Source organism: Phasianus colchicus, chromosome Z (assembly GCF_987193195.1).
Source record: "Phasianus colchicus chromosome Z, bPhaCol1.hap1.1, whole genome shotgun sequence".
NCBI lineage: Eukaryota > Metazoa > Chordata > Aves > Galliformes > Phasianidae > Phasianus > Phasianus colchicus.
The window spans coordinates 4,878,193-4,899,298 of NC_143476.1; the positions used below are offsets into that span (position 1 = coordinate 4,878,193).

Below are 21,106 nucleotides of genomic sequence, written 5' to 3' on the forward strand. Positions count from 1 at the left end.
ATGAAATTCTTTTATCAGTTTCTCTGATTTAGCCAGTGTTACTAAAAGGGAAATAAGACACAGGCTTTTGATAGCAGCTGCCAATTTAAGAATGATAATAAGTTTTATTATTCTTGGCTAAGATCAAAGTCCCGCATTTCAGGATTATCTCCAGCTCATCAAGTATAATTAACAGTTTTGGATAGCCACATTATTGTATAGCAATATTGTCTTCCTGCAAGGAATTTCATTGTTTTGACACGTGCCACAGGTTGTTAATAGATTGCCTGATTACCATTTATTTTTTTTATTGGCTTATGATGACCACAGAAAATTATACAGCAGCACCATAAAAACTTTAAATCCTATCCCATGTATCTGCACTCATACGAAAATAATATTGGAAAGCACTGGTGAAACTAAGATTACAAATTAAAGCAGAGGACAATTTCAGTGAAAGCCTACAGGTTTTACAGCTCTGCCCATTTCAAACCCCTGAAGACATCCACGGGTTTCCTGCTGTGGGACACAGGCACTCACCTGCAGCTCAGCACTGCCTGCTCATGCCTGCGCACACCTTCAGGCTGGAACCAAGGAAATCCTCAGCAAAGACATCAGTACACTTTTGTTAGGATGACTTTCATGAAGAAGCATCAAATATTTCTTCACGAGAAATACTGCAAGTCCCTTTGACACTAACCCTTATTTTAAATGTTTAGATTTGTGCTTCATTCAGGCATGCTGTCACTCCCAAAAAGATTTTTATTCCTTTTCATTCTGAGGAACACAGTGATTTCTGCCTTGTTCACTGACTGTAGGCACAGCAATACTCCTGCACCTTCAGGGAAACAGCAAATCCATCTCTTTCACACCCTACTTCTATCAAGCTCATTCACCTTACAAGGTATTTATTGCAAGCAGCTCTTCCAGAAATGGAGATTAACAGAGCCTGCAACCCAGGACACCTCAGTAAGCCAGTACTTTTCATCTCCTGAAGGTGTAGGTAGACACAGAGCTGGAACATCTTTTCCAGAGCTGTGTGATGCTATCTCATCTATGTTCCTTTACTGTTGACTCAGTGTCACTTCTTATCTAACCTGGTTGCATCCCAGGATTTCTGGTGCCAAAAATAAACTGACAGCTTTCATGACTAGTTAAAAGGAAACTGCAATAGGAAAAGCAATTTTTCTGATTTCTCTGTTGATCAAAGATGCTTCATGCAAGCCTGATGCGGTAGAAACAATATCAGCTTTAGAATGACAGTCATTAGAGCAGAATCCTTTCACTGATGAAATCCCACAGTCCTGATTCATACAACACTGACACTGGAGGACACAGTAGTTTAGATGAGAGCGCATTAAAAATGACTAAGTTAAGGTCTCAGCAAAGAGTGACAAGTATGAAAAAAAGAAGTTGCAGAAACTGCCTCAGTTTGGCACTCTGGCATAAAGTATGACAACACACAACCTGCCTGTGCAGTTCCAGAAGCAGAAGAAAGCCGTCAACCAAGACTTGTTCTCATCTGCTCTGAAAGTCCACTGGGACAAGGCCACTTTTCTCTGACGTGCTTCCAGAAGTATCACTTCTGAGCACTGTGCCAGGGAGTTACAAGATACTGTTTGTGTGTACAGAGGAGAAAAAGCCGTCTGTCTGGAAACAGACTTGGTGAAGGAGAAGCAGCATTTTCCAGAGTACTTCAGAAAGAACTGAGCACTGCCCCAAGAGCTTCAGAGCGGCAGGCTGTCACAGTGTGCCAACCAGCTCAGCTGTGAGTTGGCACTGAAGCTGCACCACAGGGAGAACAAAGCCCCCTGTGCACCCTTGGAGAGCCAAGGGTTGGAGATTCATGAACCTTGAGCTCCTTTCCAACCCGGGCCATGCTGTGATTCTGGGATTCTCACCTTTGCCTCATCTGGCAGAGGGAGGCAGCTCTTTCTCTTGTCTCCCTATGGCTGTCAGGTCACCAGGGCCAGTGTCACACAGGGAACTGCAAACACTGTGTGTGCTGTGCCCTGCCCATGGCAGCACAGAGGCAGCTGCCAGCAGCTGATGCCCACAAGGACAGCCAGCCTGGACTTCCTTTGATTCCTTCCCTTTGGATCAGCGTCCTTCAGGAAGGCGGAACATCTCTCCAGCTGAGCAGCAGAGGACAGCAGGGCTTCGTTGTCTGGGCATGTTCTCTTCTGGCCCTCTGGCCCTCACAGACACAGGAGGAGGACACAGAGGCTGCTGTCACACAGCCAGCCCTGCCTCTCAGGTCAGCTCTCAGGCCATCCTCTCTCCCCTCAGCAGCAGCTCACTGTTCTGCACTCCTCTGGCCTGGGCTGGCAGAGGTGTGCAGCAGTTCTGCTGATCTCCCAGTGCTGGCCATGTCTGCAGTGCCTGTGTGAAAGACACAGGAAGCTGCCAGCATTGCACTGCTCTGCTGTGCCCCTGCCATCACCGAGTTTGCTGTCAGCAGCTGCTGCTACACGTCCATTCAGGCACAGGCCTTTCCTTCCTGGCCCTCTTTCCCCCCCTCTCTCCTCTGCTCTCTCTCGTGCTCCCCTTTGGCCTGGGCTGGCTGAGCAGTGCAGGCCTTGTTGTTGCTCCCTGGGCCAACTACGTCACGGTTCCCCGTGACTCTGCCAGCTGCTCTGACACAGCGACTGCGTCCTCAGTGTGGATTCCAGAATGCGACAGACGTCCAGAGAAGACTTCCAGGGCTGATTGGAACATGCTGCCATCAAGAACTGCCATGGCTCAGGCCCCCTGGGAATCTGCTCACAGCGAAAGCTGCTGTCACTCTGTGTGGGCACAGCCTTGTCTGTGTAGGCCTGCTCACACTGCAGCCCCTGTCTGCACCAGAACCGTGCCGATCCACCTTCTCTTGGCCTCCTTGCCTGCATGGAAAAGGGCAGCTTGGGCTGAAGTCCCTCAACTTTCAGATGGCCGAGTGAAGTCTCTGAGCCCTGGTGACCCACGCAGCTCTTCAGCCTGCTGACCTGCTCTGCTGGGGCTGTCTTAAAAGGCAGAGGGCACGTTATCCTAATGTCCCCACATCCATCCCTCTTAGCATACTGTAGGCCAGTTCCTAAAAGGACACCTGCACAATCTCTCTGAATGTTAATCAACACGTAGTTGGTCTGTGCACTGCAGAAATTGCACCTAGGTTTTCAGTGGTGATTGGCTATGTGTTTAGTCAGAGGTGCAATGGTTCTAATGGTGAGAGAAAGACATTCCCAGTGGTCATCAGGTGGAACACACTTCAGACTGGAATCCTCAAGCAGACTGCAGTCAAGCTTTCTTAATTACTCGTTGTTGTTATCAATTCAGACGCATCTCTTAATTCCTGCTTGAATGAACATTCTGTAATAATCTGCTGAGACAGTGCAAGGCTTGACAATGAGACTATAGTTTATGAAAGCAGCACTTTTTACTTCCTTTACAAGTTCTTATCTGAATGCTAAATACAACATCAATTCACTTCTCACTGGGTTGAACGTTTAAAATATTTGGTAAACATAATGGTTCTACTTCTGACATTTAATATGAAAATATTAAAATTCCTTGTAAGTACTTTTTTGTTAGAATGCCAGATGCTAAAGGGATGAAGTGGCACAAGAAAGCAAAATACCTCTGCTGATGGCAGGAAGGACTGTAAGGATGGAAAGGCTGGTGTTTGCCATGGGCAGGGAAACACATCTGGTTTTCCTGTTCTCTTTGTCTTTGAGTGCCAGAGGCCAGGATGATTCCTGTTTCCATGGACTGTCAGCAAATTGTCTTTCACTTTGGCGATCTCTCATTCATCTGGACCCTGAGGATCCACATGACAGTTTGCCAATAGTTCAAACTAGACAAACACAGACTGAAGAATCTCTCAGTTTTCAGCAGGTCCTCATCAGGTGGAACTTTGGTCCTCTCCTCCTGGCTGCATGACATCTCTGGAATATTACCAGAAAGTGAAAACCCAAGTAAGTTGTGGATGCCCCACTCCTGTATGCATTCAAGGCCAGGCTGGATTTGGCTCTGGGCAGCCTGGTCTAGTGGTTGGCTGCCCTGCACAGAGCAGGGGGTTGAAACTAGATGATCATTGCGGTTTTTTTCAACCCAGGCCATTCTGTGATTCTATGATTTAATCAGAATGTAAATGCTGTAGTATCTCCTCATAGTATGCCAAAAATTAGTCAAGTCCTGCAGTACTCCAGAATAAACACTGCAAATACACTGCAGTTCATTTAATCCAGCCAATTATTCAGTGCACTCTTTTTCTAGCCAGGCTACTCGGTCCTCTACAGCTTCTGGTCTTCTGAAAAACATCAGTGTTTTGTTATTCATTTGGAAGCTCAGTGTTACGTCCTGTGATCTCTCTAGATTTCTCCATGAGAATATGTAGAAATCTGTAAAGCTCTGATGTCCCTCAGTTCACTACACAAAATTTAAGGGCAGTGCCAAATTCCGTATATCTAGTTCATCCTGCAGAATGATGCCATTTTTTTATCTCAGTGAAAAGTATAGCAGTCAGAACAGGACTGGATTTTTGTTCCAGCGCAGACCAAATTTCCTGCCTACCTTCAAGAAAAGCTCATCGTGTGTAGCTACAGTTACGTACAGATGCAGCTCCTCTGTTAAAATGTACAGAGAGAATGTTCTCTAACCTTGACATGAGATATTTACTGATCTTGTATCATGAATGACCTCGTGATTCTTCACGCCTGACAATAAATAATGAGAAATAAAAACACATATTTTTCAAAACAGGTATAGAGATTGACTTACAAAAAAATGTTTATCTTGAATCAATCATACACTCACCATTGCAATAAAAAAAAAATAAAAAAAAAAAAAAGAAAGAAGAAAAGCCACATTCTTACAGTGGCATTTTACAGTATTGTAATTCTGTTGTGTGAAATCAAGGTTCTCTCATCGTGAAATAATGACCAAGTTCTCTTTTCATATCTAAACATACAAATGTTAAAGGCAACAGTGCTGTTCAAGAATACATTACCAGCTCAAACACTGCTTTGGCTATAAAACTGAAGGTAGTAAGGAATTTTATCAAGGAATCACAGAATCACAGAATTGCCAGGGTTGGAAGGGACCTCAAGGGTCATGAATCTCCAACCCCCCTGCCACATGCAGGGCCACCACCATTCCACCTAATGCTAGACCAGGCTGCCCAGGGCCCCATCCAATCTGGCCTTGAACACCTCCAGGGACGGGGCATCCACAACCTCCCTGGGCAGCTGTTCCAGTACAGTACAGTCATGTTTTAATTTCAGTCTGAGTCAGGACACACTGCATAGCAGAATACTTGTATTTGTACTGTATTAATTGTGACTTTCAGAGTTACAGTTAAACAGTTTGGGCCCTGATGACTTCAGCTGTTGAAAATAATGCAGCCTAGTCACCTCCTTGGACGGTGACAGCAGTAGAAATGTGAAATTGCTGCCTTCCCTTTTCTTTTTCATGGTTTAGACTCTAAGGTTAGTGTTGCTAGCTAGGTTTGTCATGTTTCTAATGTTATTAGAAATGTAGCAGCAGAGCTCCAGATAGACACCAAAAGAAGTGAAGCTTCTATCTTCATGTGGGCTGGACTCTTAACTGTACGCTTTTTAATAAAGGAGATTATTTTGTATGCCAGCATTCTCTACAATAGAGATTAGTGTGTGTAATACTTTCCATGTATCATCTTTCCTCCTTTCTCACAAGGGAGAGCAGAGGCTCTCCCTCAGCTGAGGTCATTCCCTGCTTGGAATTCCGCATGGAACCGGAACCCCAGAGCCGAGTGCATCACAGAACATGCTGCGTTTGGGGGCCTGCAGGGCTGCCCTGCGTGCTGCCTGGTCCCCAGCCATTCCCTGTGAGGTGACACTGCGCTGTGATGTCACAGTGGTACCTCGTGCGCCCTCGTGGCAGCGGTGGGAGCGGTGGCTCAGTCCGCTTGTGGGACCCGCAGGAAGCGGAACCAGAGAGAGCGTTGCGTCTACCTGGAGATTTCCTGCTGTCATGGAGCGGCTGAGAGCCCTTCGAGGTGAGTCCCTCCACCTCTCCGCACGCCGTGACGCCGCCCGAGCGCACGTGTGCCTCCAGAGTCAGTTCAGGCCGCGCCGGCAGCACCGTCCTCGCTCTGCTGAGCGCAGCTGCCCGCCGTGGTTTCCCCGGCACCCCAGCAAGGGGAAAGCTCCCTCCCCCGTCCCCGCCAACCGTGGGGCTGGAGGAGCGTTCCTCCCAGAGCCGGCCGGATGCTCGGCCCTGGCTCCGAGCGACACCGGCGGCAGCTGCTCCGCTCTTTGCTTCCAGGTCTCTTTGCCTGTGTGGGCTGCGTGCCCAGACGTACGCGTCGCAGGGAGAGAAGCAGGGTGCCGAGCCCTGTCCCTGTCTCCGCTGTGACTGTGCTGCAACAGCGCCTGCAAGACCGGGAGGTGAGCTGGGGACGTCCGGCCGTGAATCCTTGCCGTGGCGCAGTGCCGTGGTCCTGTGGGTGCCGGGCCGCGGCACCACACCGGCACGGTGATGGGTGGCAGTGGGCGGCTCCCCGAGAGCAAGGGCAAAGCAAAGCATGACTGGTCCCTGTCCCCAGGGTGATCGAGCACAGGTGTACCGCGAGCTGGAGGGCGCCCTGTGGGAAGACGACAGCCGCCCGCCGTGCGGAGTGGTGAACCGGCTGCTGGCAGAGGTGTCCCGGGACCTGACGGCAGCCCAGGTGAGGGGTTACAGCCAAAGGCAAAGGGAGCCGCTGCCCGTGCTGGTGTTGTGCTGGTGGACGGCGGTGGCTCAGCCCTTCCCAGGGTCTCAGGCAGTCTCCTGGACGGTGTGTCACCAGTGACTCCTTTTCAGGGTGTCAGGGACAACGTGAGGATGGCTGCCAGCAACGTCCTGGTGGCTCTGGCCCGGATGCATTTCAGCTTGGTGATGGCTGAGCTCCAGGGCCAGCTGAAGGCCATCAGGGAGAGACCCAAGGATTTTGTGCTCATCACCCTCAGCAAACTGTTCGGCATCTATGGTAGAGTGCTCTCAGCCACCCTACACCTATGACAACTGGGGAAAGGGGTCTTTCCTCTCTGCGCGTGATCTGCATCCTGGGGGATGCCGGGCTTCCCCCCCGCCTCTGTTGCTGCCAGGGCTCTGACTGTGGACCTCTCCTTCTCCTCTGCAGCTCCACAGTGCATCCCCTTCACGTGGCTGATGCTGGCTGGCCTGCGCAGTGTGGTGGGCCAGGTGAGGAGCGGCCGGACCCTGCGCCTCGCTTGTGCTGGTGAGTGCTGGCTCCAGAGCAGGGGGCCTCGGGACAGCCCTTGCACCTCGCCCTGCTGCAGGCTCTCACAGGCTGCCTTTTCTCTCACTCTCTTTAAACACAGAAAATAACAATTACTATTCATATGTGTTTCTTTAATTTTGTTTTTTCAGTTGTGAAACAGTGGCTGGAAGGAGTGAAGATTCACTTGTCCTCTGGATCCCAATGCCCCTGGCCTGCCATGGAGAAAGAGCAGATCTACGAGAACCTTCAGGAGCTGCTCTTCTCTGTGCTGAGGAACTGGCAGGACTGCCAGGAGGAGGAGGTGAGCCTTGCTGCGCTCCCAGCCAAGGGTGGCAGCGGGGGCACCCATGTGGCAGCTCTGTCTGTGCCCAGTGGGCTGGCAGCTGAGCAGTGATGGGAGGGAGTGGGCTGGCTCTGCAAAGGGCCCCGAAGTGGCTCTGTGGCAGGGAGCAGCTGCATGTCACAGCACTGTGGCAGGAAGAGCTGGGGATGAGGGTCTGGGGAAAACCTGCCTGCCCTCCAGAGCGAGCCCATCTCCTGCTGGGCGTGGGGGTGTGGGGAAGGGGAAGCGAAAGAGAAAGCCTTCTCTGTAGGAAGGGCAGACCTTTGGTCTTTGATGCCGGGCCTCTGCCATCCCTCTCCAGGACAAACAGGCCGTCCTCGGGGCCGTGGCTGCCATGCTGGATGTTCTCCTGCAAGAGGAGCTGCACCAAGAGCACGTCTGGGAGCAGCTCCTCTGGCTCGTGCACCCGTGTCAGGAGATCCAAGACACCTGCAGGGTGGCCAAGGTGAGACGCTGTGCAGGGCTCAGGGTGGACGTGGGGCCAGTGCAAGTGCCACAAGGGGTCAGGGGGTGCAGGGAGGAGGTGGGGAGCCCTTGGAGAAAGGAGGAATGGGTGCCTGAGAGCCTGAGGAGCTCTGTGCTAGCAACTGGGGGGACCACATCCAGTTGCATCTGACTGGAGGAGAAGAGGGCTGCTGGGTGGGAAATGCCTGCAAATGATGCCCAAACACAGCTTGTTTGAGAGCAGAGAGACTCTCGGGGTTGCTGGGAGGTGGGGGATAAACAAGAATGCCTGTGCAGGAGCTTCTCCCTGCAGAGAAACTATTGGGAAGCAGTGTTTCCTCTCCCAAGTGGCTAGATGTGGCTTCATCCCTTTCCTCCTCTCCTGGTCTCTTGCAGAGTCTCACTGTCTTCCTGGAGGCCTTAGAGGGCATTAAGTCTGTCATCCAGAAGGACAGGTTTCTGGACATCACGAGTGCCGTGTTCTACCAGGTAAGGGGAGCCTATCCCTGTGCCCACAGCCGTTTCCCTCTTGCTTAAGTCTCAGGAGGAGTGCAAAGGTCTGAGCCCCTAACTAATGCAGCTGAGCCTTGGCTCCTGCATGCTCACGGCTGTTCCAGAGCCGTGCCTGTCCCCCCAGGGATGCTGTGAGGCAGGCTGGGTTTTGTCTGCCTGTCCTCTTCCTGAGAGTGCCCAGGGAGACGAGAGCAGCAGCACAGCGTCTTTTCCGTCCTCAGTGCTGATGTGATTTTCTCATATGGACTTTGTTCCCACAGCTCTATGACAACACCAAGCAGCACAGCGAGGCTGATCGTGCAGAGCTGACCCACTGCATCCTGCTGCAGGGTAAGGAGAGGAGCTTTGGCAATGCTTGCAGTGCCCTTGCCAAAAGGGCCTCTCTCACAAACCTCAGGAATGGGCGTGAGTTTCTCGCTAACATAGCGTGGGATTTCCTCCCTGCAGCCCGGATCTGCCCAGAAGAAATGGTTCTGTTTCTGCAGTCACAGCTGGGCGAGGACTGGGAGGCTGGACGCGTGGCAGCACTGGGTCTGCTCGGTGCTCTGGCTCGCTCTGATGGTCAGTACCACAGGCTGGGACTTCCAGGGATCCCCTCTGCCATCGGGGTTGTGGCTCCGCTCATGCTTCTGTGCATCTCTTGCAGAGCCCGTGATGATGGAGAAGCTGCCCCAGGTGGTTGAGGCTGTGCAGTGTCTGTGCAGCGACCTCAGGATCCGGGTGAGCTGCTTTGGGAAAGGAAAGCTCTGTCAGGGTGGTGATGCTGCTGCCAACACGGGCAGGGCTGGGGTGACTAGAGAGGTGCTGGGGCATTGACCACACGGTCGCGATGGCTCCTGTGGGAGAGCAGGCAGAGTGGAGCGGGCAGGTCCCTGTGCTGTGCTTGGAAAGTGCACAGCCTGGTGCTAAGGCCTGGACCTCACCTCAGGAGCCAAGGCTTCTCCTCTGCTCCTGTTGTCTCTGCTCGTGCCCAAAGGGCTGCCCCGATGAGCAGGTGGCTTCCCTTTGCCTTCTGACCTGAAAATCACACCCACAATTGACCCCTGGCAGGTGAGGACGGCAGTTCTGCATTTCATCAAGGACCTGCTCAGTTCGAACACCCGGAGCTGCTCAGCCTGGGATGTGGTGGGGCACATCTTCACTGAGTTCAGCCGCACCGCTGGAAGAAGGGTAAGGACAGTGGGCAGCATCTTCTCTGGGAAGACCTGTGCTGCTCAGAGGGTGGCACAGAAGCACCGCTGGGGCCGCACCTGAGCCTCCTGAGAGGCTCCTGAGAACTGAGGTAACCGGGTTTCAACACCGTTGTTGTGCAGGCAGCTGGAGACCTTTCTGCCCGGGAAGCCCAGGAGGAAGGAGCTCTGCAGGAGCTGTGCATGGACATCCTGGGGTCTCTGGACGTCTCTGCGACAGGGATGTCCAAAGTAAGTCACATCTGCCCTGCTGCTGCTCCTTGCCTTCGCACCACCTGTTCCTCATCCCACCACCCCAGGTCTCTCCTCCAGCGTGCTCTGAAGCACGCAAGACTCAGGGAAATTCACAGAGTCCTCTTCGTCTCTGAGCGGAGGCAGGAATGCTGACACGCTCAACTGCCTCGTTCCCGACAGCTCCTGTGGCCACGGCTGCTGCTGTTCGTGGTGCCAGCCCAGCACACCGGCATGCTGATCCCGGTCTCGCACTGTGTCCGAGCCCTGGCCGAGAGAGAGGATCTGACAGGACGGCGAGTAGAGGAGCTGGATCCCCATTTCCTCAGCTCCATGTTTCAAGGTAGGAGCAGAAACTCTGCCAGTGAGCTCTGCTGACCTGTGCTACCACCCAGAAGGGACAGCGGAGCTGCGCGTGGCTGGGCACGGAGCGTCTTGGAGTCTGACTCAGCACTTTTTTCTCCTCACAGGCCCACGACTGACTCCCCAGACACTGCTGGCGCGCCTGCTGGTGAGTAGATGCTCCAGAGCCCAGTGCCACCAGCCCCCGGGAGGAAGCAGCACGGCCACGGGCAGAGCTGTCGGCTGCTCCTTGCCCGCCAGGGCAGAGCCACGCTGCTTCCATCCTGGGGGGAAGCCGCTGCTCTTGCTGCAGAAGTGACCCTGCTTCTCCTTGCTCTCGCTCAGGTGGTGGCAGGGAGCCCTGTTGCAGGCAGTGAACTCCAGGCCGCTGCCTTACAGCTGATGCAAAACCTCCACAGCAGGTTCCACAGAGCTGTGGGGGCCATGTGGGCCGCTGAGATCCCCCTGCTGCTGCAGTGTCTCCAAGGTAAAGTGCTGGTGGGGAGGGAGAGGCGGAGGCAGGGAAGGGCGGGAGTGAAAATGCAGCTCTCTCTGCAGGGTGGCAGAGGCGAAGCATTGCCTGCAGCCCAGTGCTTGCTCTGCTGCTGTTCCCATTCCAGGGAGACAGCGCTGAGGCCCGGGGATCTTTCCCCGCGGGGATCTGCCCCTTCCAGGACACGGATGGGCCCTTCACGTCCCCTCAGTTAGTTCTGTGTTCCTGCGGGGACAGTGTTTGTGGGGAGGGACAGGACATGGTGGAGGGGGTGCGGGTCCCAGCTTGGCAGTGTCAAGTGCCCAGGCCAAGCCAGGTTTGCAGCAGCTCTTCTTCTGTGCCTTGATCCCAAGTAAGGGTCTTTTTCTTCCTGTTGCTGTGCAGGGAAAGATGAGAGCTTCCTGGACGCTGCAGGGTGGGAGCACCGTCTGCTGAAGGTACAGCACTGCTGGGTGCAGAGAAGTGCTTGCCTGCCCCAAGTAGCCCCGCTCCCATATGAGCCACCACGGGACAGGAACAGCCTCTCCAGTGCTGCTGGGGAGCCTTTGAGGCGCTGCCTCTTCCGCTCTGTCCCAAGCCCAAGGGGGGTCTTAGGAGAAGGGGGGCAGGCGGCTTTAATGGAGGGAATGCTGGGGGAGCTGGGAGAGGAACTGTTCTTCCAGACACCTCTCCCCAGAGGGCTGCAGCAATTGGGAGTGAGGGAAGAGGCAAAGGGCAAGGGAACATCGTCTTCTCCTGTTCTCCAACAGTTCCTCGGGGCGTCAATGGACACCATACAGGATGAGGCCTGGATCGAGGCCCTGAGCTGTGAGCTGAGCCGGTGGCTGAGCAGCTCTGCCAGCAGCTCTGCAGAAAAGGTGAGTTCCCCCCGGCTCCACCCAGCGGTGCAGCTGCAGGTGTCCAACTGGGGCTGGGGCTGCGGCTGGTGCTCTGCCCACGCGGGATGCTGGTGCTGCTTCCCCAGTCTGTGCCCCCAGAGGGCCTTTCCCTGCAATCTGCCCAGGGATGGATAAAGCTTGTCCCTGCAGCTGCTCTCAGCGACTCCCGGGGAGCGTGGGTCCTTCCCACTTGGCCCTTCCCCAACAGGTTAAGCTGCTGCCACATCTCACCTTCTTCCTTCCTTTCCCCTGCAGTCTTTCCTGTACAAGGCTCTGGGCACAGTGCTGGGAGCCTGTAAGGGAGTCCTCCACGTCCAGGAGAAGCTGCTGCAGCACCTGGAGGAAGCAAACGCGGAGGACCCATGTGAGGCCCAGGTGAGCCCTGCTCTCCTCCAGCTCCTGCGAGCATCCCCGCTCCGTCCCTGGGGCAGAGGGCTTCTCCTGGCCCTGCTCCGCGCCTTTCCATCTCCTCCCTGCTGCCCTTTTCCTCAGGAGAGGATCTGTAGATTCAGGCCTGTGCCAACTGCCACTTGTTCTTTTGTGCAGGGAATGGTCTCTCTTCTGAGCCACGCGGCTGAGAGTAACTTCCAAGCAGTCCTGGCCACGCTCACCAGGTTTGCGTCCAGGCTGTGCAAAGGCCGCAACGCGAGGATTTCCAGGCGCAAGAAGGTAAAGCTTTACGGGTTTCCATCTTGGCATTCTTCTGCCTTATTTTCTGCCCTGGAGCCCAGGTGCATCGCGGGGCACTGGGGGCCGTTGAGCGAGTGTCTCAAGGCATTTCTTCCCACACAGATGGAGCTGGACAGCACGAGAGCTCAGGCCACACGCAGCGCTCTCGTGCTCGCCCACGGCAGCTTGGCACTGCGTGCCTCCAAGGAACAGCTGCTCGCCCACCTGGAGGGAGACATCGTGGGCAACATCCTGATGCTCTACAGCTGCAGCTGCCGGGTGAGAGCTCAAAGCGTGCCAGGGTGTCTGAGCGCCCAGCTGCAGCCCCTCCACATGGGGGGATGCTGAGAGGGGCCTTCCCTTTCCAAAGGTCCCCCGGGGAATGGTTTGTGCCCAGATGAAGACCCAAGCCCTTCCCTTAGCGTTGCCCCCACGTGTCCCCCTTGCAGCCCTTGTCCCATCCCGCAGTTCACAGAATGTTCTTCTCTCTTGGGTCTCAGGACCTGCAGAACAACCTCGCACTGGTGCAGAGCATCACCGACTTCAGCTCTGCCTTCCAAGCAGTCGTGGGTGATTCTGCATCCTTTAACCCCTCCTTGAAGGGAAAGCTTCTGGAGATCCTGATGGTGAGTGCCTAGAGGCAGGGCTGCCTGCAGAGTTCTGGGCTGTGCCACGCGGCCCACTTCCCTGGGGGCACACAGGTCTCCTTCAGCCACACGTCTCCAGCTGGTGGGGACTTTGGGTGCTGGATGCAGCAGCTGGGCAGTGGGCTAGGTGCACCAGCTGTCGAGCTGCTGCATCCTGCAGTGCTTCCATGGGAAACATGGGAGTGATGGGGCTGGTGTGTGGCAGTTGTGTCTGTCTCAGGGCTGGGTAGAACAGCTCTCGTGTGCCCCCTGCCCACCTTGACAGTGTCTCTCTGGGATTTGCAGGACCTGCTGAAGAAATATTATTCGGGCATCCCTGTCTCCCCAGTGCCCCTCAAGGTGGTCCTGGCCCTGGAGCAGTTGAGGTAAGGTCCCCGTTTTGGGTAGCTCCTGAAGGCCTGCAGGGGGTAGGGGGCGAGGAGCCGCATCTATAGGAGTGAAGACTGGGCTGTTGTGCCCAGCGGAGCTGAGGTTCTGGGCAGGGAGAAAGACCCTGGTGATCCTGTCCCCTGGCAGGGAAGAGAAAGGAAGAGTTGGGGTCTCCTTCCCTTCAGAGAGGGAGCTGGTTCAGTGCTGCCGGGGAGGAGGTGGGCGCTGCTGGAACTGAAGACAGTGCTCAGCAGCAGGAGCTGGGGGTACTGGCTTGGTAGCTGTCGATTAGGAGAAAGTCAGATGCTGCCTGAACCAGGCTGGAGAGCACTGCTAAAGGCCCTTTCCGATTTCTCTTTCTTTCTTCCTCCGGTCAGCAAGCTGAAGCCCTGTTTTGAAAGCAAGGACATGCGGGAGATGTTGGTCCTGTGCTGCAAGAACATCGTGACGCACCCTTCAGCAGAGATGATGCTGAAGATCAGGAAGTCACAGCACGCAGCGCAGTACCTGCAGGTAACCTGCCGTAACTTTCCCGGCCACCTCTCGGTCAAACCCGACCTCAGCACACACAGCCTATGCTCTGGCAGCAGCCGTGATGCTAAACCTCACTGCCCTCTTCTGCTTTCAGCTTCAGCAAACGTCCCTGAAAGCTCTGGGCCGGCTCATGGCGGTTCTGCTCCAGACAGAGCCCAGCGGCGGCTTCTTTCAGAACATAGTGCATGTGAGTATGTGTGGGGCAAGGGAGAAAGCATGGTGCCTGTCGGCAGTGGGGGCAGATCTGGGGACTGAGAGGGTGATCAGAGGGGAGCAATCTCCTGCTGACGTGCCAGCTCACTGCGAGCTCAGAAATGGGCAGAGCGATGGGCCCTGCAGGGGAAAGGCAGGAGCCAGCCCCTGGCAGGCCACAGCCGAGGAAAAGCTCCCGGGTTGGCAGGCAGGATGACTGCAGAGAGCGGGGGCAGCAGTGCCGGTGCTCAGTGAGGCTGGAGGCCACGTGGAGCCACAGGGCAGCCTTGGGGGAAAGTGCTGGGGAAGGAGGGACAGGGAGAGGGGCGGCAGGAGGGAAAGCAAAGACTCCTCATTGAGACAGATGCTCTACCCCAGGTCCTGCAGAAATCCCTGGTGTCGCAGAACGTGTGGGAGCGCAAGAGGGCCCTGCAGACCTGCTCCCAGCTTCTGGCTGTTTGCGAAGAGCTTCGAGTGAGTAAAGAGCCCCACCGCATGCCCCCTGCTCCCTCCCCAGAGCCCCTGAGCTGGAAGGCGAGCTCCGCCCAGCTGTGCATGCTGTGCCACGGCGTGAGGAAGGCACAGGCGGAGAAGCCAGGGAGAGCCGGGGCTGCCTACAGCTTTCTTCCTGCCTCTCACCCCTGCAGAGAGCAGATGCCTGCGAGCACTTTGGCTCCCTGGTGGGATTGCTGGCGCCTCTGACGTGCGACCCCATGCCCGCATCCCGCCAGTTGGCTGTCTCCTGTCTGAGCTCCCTTCTCCGAATCCAAGGTGAGCAGAGCAGGTTGCACCAGCCCTCTGCCCTCCTCCGTTGCACTGCCAGACCCCACGGGCTGGGCCCTGTTTACAGGAGGGAGAGGCACCGTGCACAGCTCTCTTCTCGTCCCCACCCTGTCCTCTGTCTCTGCCCCGTGGAGAGCGGTTCCATTTCCAGAAGCATGACTTCCCTTTTCTCCCTGGGCTCTTTCCAGCCAAAGCAGCCAACAGAGTCACAGAGACAAGAGACATCGGGAGCCTGTCTGAGGGACTGCATGCCTGCAGCACTGTCTCTCAGCTCCAGACCACGTCCAAAATGGCCATGGTAAGTGGACCCAGAAAGGGGTGGTGGGATCTCTGTGCGGAGGCTTCTGCACGACTCTGTGCTGCTCCCAGCCTTTCACACCGTTTCCAAAATGAGCTGTCACCCTGAGACCGCTGTTCTCAGCAAGCAGCAGGAGGCTCTGAGCTATGGCTGGCCTTCAGGCACGCAGTGCAAGGGGCTGACTCCATGATGTGCGTGTGCGTGTGTGTGTGTGTGTGTGTGTGTGCACTTGCGTGCATGTGTGACTGTGGCTGCTGGGAGGTAGGCTTTGCATGTCAGCAGACACCATGGGTGCAGAAGCTGAGCGAAGGCTCAGCCGCCTTCCGTGTAAATAGCAGGGTACGGACAGCAGGAGCGTTGTGAATGGCCGGCAAGCCACTGAGCTAAGAATGCCCTCCAGCCTGCTTTGTGCTCTGAAGAGCTGCGCAGAGCAGTGATGGGATCTCTCCTGCTTCTCATCTCTCTGCAGATCGTGTGCAGAAACTTCCCCGTCGAACGCACCGTCGACTTCATGATGGCCACCAAGGAGACCATCCGGAAAGCCACAGGAGTGCGCGTGCGTGCTGCTGGGAAGTGGGTGACCACCTTTCTGCAGATGCACGGGAAGGACATCTGTTGGAACGTAAGAGACTTTCTTCCACGTGTCTTGGTTTGTTTCTGGCTGTTGCACCATGCCCTGTGCCGTCTGCCTCTGGTACTAAAGCAGCACAGCCTGAGCGCAGAGCCAGGGCTTGGACAGGGGGGCTGGTTTGAAATTTAGGCTTAGGCGTTGCAGCATGTCAAGGGAGCAGGCACTGCTCACGCGCTGAATGTCCATGGTCAGGCCCTGCAGAGTCCAGCATGCAGCAAGTCCTTCCTTCTCCCCTTCTTCTTCCAGGTGCCACCCATCCTCTACATCCTGCGCAGCTGCGCGTCATCTACGCAGCAGAGCACGTTCGTGCCCTTCCTGTGCCAGGCGGTGGTCATCCTCACCCGCTGTCACACTGAGGCCGTGATGAACAACTTCTCCCGGCCGCCTGGACCCACAGACAGGTACTGGCACTCCTGCCTTTGCTGTTGTTGTAGCTTGCCTCTGCCAGAGGGATCCAGGGAGGAGGCAGCTTCTCTTTTTTCCTCTCAAAGTCTGTGTGAGGTGGAAATTACTCAGTCACAACTTGAGACTCTCCATTTTCTAGTGAGACGTGGAAGAGAATAAGAGAGTTCTGCCTTCAACGGTGGAGCCAGTAGAAGAAAAAGGAAGAAAAAGAAAAGGAAACGAAAGGAAAAAGAGAAAACGAAAGGAGAGAAGAGAAAAAAGAAAAAAAGAGAAGAAGGAGAGAAGGGGAGTAGAAGGGAGAGGAGAGGAGGGAAAAGGGAAAGGAGAGGGAATGAGGAGGAATGAGAGGAAAGGGGAGGGAAGAAAAAGGGAATGAAAAAGAGAAATTTAAAATGAGAGGAGAGGAGAGGAGAGGAGAGGAGAGGAGAGGAGAGGAGAGGAGAGGAGAGGAGAGGAGAGGAGAGGAGAGGAGAGGAGAGGAGAGGAGAGGAGAGGAGAGGAGAGGAGAGGAGAGGAGAGGAGAGGAGAGGAGAGGAGAGGAAAAAGGGAAGGAAAAAGGGAAGGAAAAAGGGAAGGAGGGGAAAGGAGGAGCGAAGCGAAGAGAAGAGAAGAGAGGAGAAGAGAGGAGAAGAGAGGAGAAGAGAAGAGAAGAGAGGAGAAGAGAGGAGAAGAGAGGAGAAGAGAGGAGAAGAGAGAAGAGAGGAGAAGAGAGGAAAGGAAATGAAAGGAGATGAAAGAAGAGAAGGGGAGGAGAAGGGAGAGGAGGGAAAAGGGAAAGGAGAGGGAATGAGGAGGAAACAGAGAGGGAAGGAAAAAGGGAATGAAAAAGAGAAATTTTAAATGAGAGGAGTAGAAGAAAAAGGGAACGGAAAATGGAAGGAGAAAGGGAAGGAGGGGAAAGGAGAAGAGAAGAGAAGAGAAGAAGAGAAGAGAAGAGAAGAGAAGAGAAGAGAAGAGAAGAGAAGAGAAGAGAAGAGAAGAGAAGAGAAGAGAAGAGAAGAGAAGAGAAGAGAAGAGAAGAGAAGAGAAGAGAAGAGAAGAGAAGAGAAGAGAAGAGAAGAAAGAGAAAATTGTATCATTTATTAAGAATAAATAAATGCGAGAATCCTGGCTGAGATGTGAAAAGGGTACTTTTTTAGCAGTCTTCCTATTTATAGCTGAAGGAACCTGGGAAGCTCATCGAGTGCAATCCCCTGCCTTAGCAGAACTCCTAGATTAGGTCACTCAGGAACGCATCCAGGCAGGTTTTGAGTAATGTCTCCAGAGAAGGAGACCCCACAGCCTCTCTGGGCAACCTGCTCCAGTGCTCCATCACCCTTACTGAAGCGTCTGAAAGTCTGAATGGCCTTCAGAATTGAAAAACTAGTTGAGTTATGAACTGTAAAAGTTTACCTCAGCAGTCTAAGTGCATGTGTCTCTCATGAAACTAGGACACATCTACACGTCTCTTTTTCCCCCTTAAATTCCTCACATCCCTAGCATCTATGACAAAATGTGTCATAATATGTTGGCAGACAGTGCTTGGTGGCAGGCTTTAATTTTAACAGTCTTTCAGACCAGAAGCTGTGTAGCTCAGCTCTAGATTCAGACACTTACATTTAGACACTCAAATGTAGTTGCTGCAGACGCCTTAAATTTGGAGGCTCCTCAGTTGTGCAGTCAGACATGAGTACCACTGAGAGAATCTGGTCCATGTTGGAGCTGTGGGTGGTTCCTCACTGAGTGGCTGACGCTCGTTCAAAGCTCAGCAATGTCTCTTGGCAACTCAGATGCCAAAGAGGTATTTATCTGCTAGCTCTGCTTATCTTGGCAGCAAATCTGGAAATATTCACACAATAATTTGCATTATTTTGGCAACAACAGCATGAAATGTGAACCAACAGTAATAGAAGCCACTCTCAGCAGTGGCAGATGGGCTGCACAGCTAAGGGTGGAATTAGGCTGCAAGTTCACACATCTCTCACAACTACGCTGTGCTCCTAGTTAGATTCAGTGGGTTTACAGACTTCCAGAAGCAAAAGCAGCTGTCAGCCACGCTTAATCAGACAGGTTGGCAGATGTTTGGCCTCACTAGAACATCGTGAGGACACAGAACAAACTCAAAGGTAGCCCAGCAATAGCATTTCTCACACTGGAGAAGAGTAAGGAGGCTGTGGATGCCCATCCCTGGAGGTATTCGAGGCCAGGCTGGATGTGGCTCTGGGCAGCCTGGTTGAGTGCTTGGTGCCCTGCACACAGCAGGGGCGTTGAAACTGTGTGATCATTGTTCCTTTCAACCCAGGCTATTCTGTGATTCTATGATTCTCTGATACATTTTATTCACAGACAAAGGTCGCATGTCTTAAAGCATCATAAAACTATGTTTTAATTTATCCACTAAAAGAAACAACAGCAAAAATGAACAACTTGGTTTTGATTTTGATTTCTTTTTATTTTCATTTTTTTTTCTCTCCCTCTCCTTTTTAACCTTAGAATATTATATAGGGAAGAACCACTGGTGTCCCCACACAATATGACATAACCCCACTGACACAGCATTACTGGTTAATGTCTTTTTTTTAAGGCTGCCAAATATGCAAACAGAAACAGGCTAGACTTCTAATGTGGCCGAATATTTCCCTTTCCAGGTAACAACTCCATTAATCACGTACCTTCATCTACCTGTCCAGCAGTTCATTGTTTTTCTGCTGAAAGAGACTTTGCAATTAAAATCGTACTGAAATGAGAGCCATAGTTTTCCAGCATGAAGACTCAGAATGCCCTCAGTGAAAAACAACCTATTTCTTTTAAAAAAGAATTCTCATTTGCACCATGGCTTATTATACATGTAGAAGTATGTTCATTTTGTGTGTGTCTCAAGTTTACCATCAACATGCAGCATAAAAAATGCACACATTTTTTATTCTAAATGAAGTTGAAACAAATTATTTTCAAAGATTTCTTAATACAATCCTGGTGAAATGTTCTGTATTTACGAATCTCTATTTTCTCACTGAAGGTGGTTCCATAGTGCTGCTCACTGGACAAGAGGAATAATTTATTGCATTATTTGGTGGCTGTTTTTCACAGCCTGATGTTAAAACAGCTGGTCTTGTCCTACTGCCTCCTCCTCCCTGAAAAGCAAACTAAACAAATCAACAAATAAATAAAAGGGAATGTACAGACAGAAACTTAATTCACACCATTAGCTTATCCAGCTATCAAACTGCATTCAGACGAGGAGATTTTAAGAGTAGTTCCTCCCATGAACTACAACTCTGACTCTCAACAGAAATTATTTCTGTTCTCAACAATTTCAGTGCCTGTAAGTGCAGCCTTGCCTTACCTTATCAGAGAGTTGTAATGAAATCTTAGGAAAACTTGCCTCCCTCGCTTTCAAGATCTCCAATCTTTAAGTCCGTGTCAGCATTCACTTTTTGCTACCGCCTATTCAGTGACAGAAAGCCAGCATGCATGTTTCAGTTTGTTTTCCAAGCTTGCCCTTTGACAACAGAATGATGAAAAGACACCACGTTTCTCCAGCCGGTTGCTGATTTGAACACAAGCTGAAGTGGTGTGAGCGGTTTCCCATGAAGTAACTTGGCAATTTAATTATCAAATGCATTAGTTGTGTTTTCTAGTTTCAATTAGTAGGGGAGAGAAAGCTGAAACTTCAAGTAAGCTTCATGTGCTGTTAAGAAAGACCCTGGATAACGGTGCTTCTCATTAGTACAAGGTGTCACCGCCTGGGAGTTAAGTTTTTGTGTAGCGAAAACCACCAGCAGAAAAGTCAGTCTGCCCTTCATATTCATTTCCTTTATTGCCACATTCCAGCATTTTTTCCTGTAAATACCACGGCCAAAAGAATATTTAAGGCAGTTTCGGCATATGTGGGGAGATTGAAGTCATCGTTCCATCAATCAGTGTCTCTTATTCTGCCAGCATCTGACAGGTGACAAACTGGTCTTCTGTTTTTCTAGGGTAGACATCACTGAGCAATGATAAAGAGGAATCAATCCTATACAATTAAGAGGAAAAATGTATGAGATCTGCTCATTCTGGGAGTGAAGCAAGTCTTGTGGTCAGTAGACGAAAAGATGATTCAGAAACATGGAAGATATATTTTTAAAGCAAGTAAGGTCTGTATATCAGGAGTATAATTAACAGGAAGATACATGAGTTAAGTGACAGGTAACCATAATTTCAGTGTTAAAATGTCCGTTTGGATCGTTGTTAATTTGTTTAATGTACTTAGCAGTGTATTAGCAGAAGATATTTTAGGGTACATATTTTAGTGTCTCTGTGGCAGATGCTTGGTTTTCATAAACCACACATATATTTTACTTTTAAAATAAAAGCAGGGTGCCTCATCCAGAGGCTAATTATACTGCAAAGCAAAACCAGCATGTTGCTCTACACAGGTTACCAAAGCCATCCTCCTTCAGCTAGATCTGGCTACTTAATAGCTTTCATTAGCTGGGAACAGTTTCCAAAGCACTCTGTTAAAGCCATTTCCAAACCATTCTGTCCTAGGGCAGGAAGAAAAATTAGCACGTGTCCAAACAAAAACTGTTCAACTTTTTTTGTTCCCAAAAGAGAGATGAAATGGACAACTTTGTATTTTCTCATTCCTGACATGAGAATACAGTACAGCTAAAGAGAACAGGTAGTCAGAGCTTCACTGACCAGAAACCATTCTGTAATGAATAAGTCCTTTATTTTTTTGTTCTATCAGATAGCAAATCCCAGAATAACAACTGTCCCACTGACTCTGTGTCAATGTGAGGATTAGAGGGAAGAGTGGAGAAAAGTGGTTTAATTGTATTTGTATGAATGGAGAAGATTAAATCATTTCATCAGTATTTGTAACACAGTTTACTTGCTTTCAGGTAACATAAGCAATCTCCATTTTAAGCAGTACCTCGTGACCTGGGGAAAGAACATCC

At 52.1% G+C, this 21,106-nt stretch overlaps 2 protein-coding genes across 2 annotated transcripts; both read left to right on the forward strand.

The window, feature by feature from the left end:
* Nucleotides 1–6,520: 6,520 nt before the first annotated feature.
* On the forward strand, nucleotides 6,521–11,866 carry LOC116241562 (maestro heat-like repeat-containing protein family member 2B). Its single transcript, XM_090130968.1, has 17 exons — nucleotides 6,521–6,637; nucleotides 6,799–6,964; nucleotides 7,118–7,216; nucleotides 7,369–7,520; nucleotides 7,864–8,007; nucleotides 8,403–8,495; nucleotides 8,780–8,849; nucleotides 8,967–9,080; nucleotides 9,166–9,239; nucleotides 9,570–9,689; nucleotides 9,833–9,940; nucleotides 10,124–10,283; nucleotides 10,411–10,451; nucleotides 10,628–10,769; nucleotides 11,160–11,212; nucleotides 11,525–11,582; nucleotides 11,862–11,866. Exons 1-17 carry the CDS (start codon nucleotides 6,521–6,523, stop codon nucleotides 11,864–11,866), a joined length of 1,716 nt encoding a protein of 571 aa, XP_089987094.1.
* Nucleotides 11,867–12,273: 407 nt separating this feature from the next.
* LOC116241256 (maestro heat-like repeat-containing protein family member 2B) lies at nucleotides 12,274–16,612 on the forward strand. The gene is made up of 11 exons (XM_090130979.1): nucleotides 12,274–12,322; nucleotides 12,446–12,601; nucleotides 12,823–12,948; nucleotides 13,255–13,334; nucleotides 13,716–13,851; nucleotides 13,967–14,059; nucleotides 14,443–14,538; nucleotides 14,712–14,835; nucleotides 15,036–15,145; nucleotides 15,615–15,767; nucleotides 16,023–16,612. The coding sequence occupies exons 2-11, from the start codon at nucleotides 12,446–12,448 to the stop codon at nucleotides 16,338–16,340; spliced, it is 1,392 nt and encodes a 463-aa protein (XP_089987105.1). The 5' UTR covers nucleotides 12,274–12,322; the 3' UTR covers nucleotides 16,341–16,612.
* The last annotated feature ends 4,494 nt before the right edge of the window (nucleotides 16,613–21,106 follow it).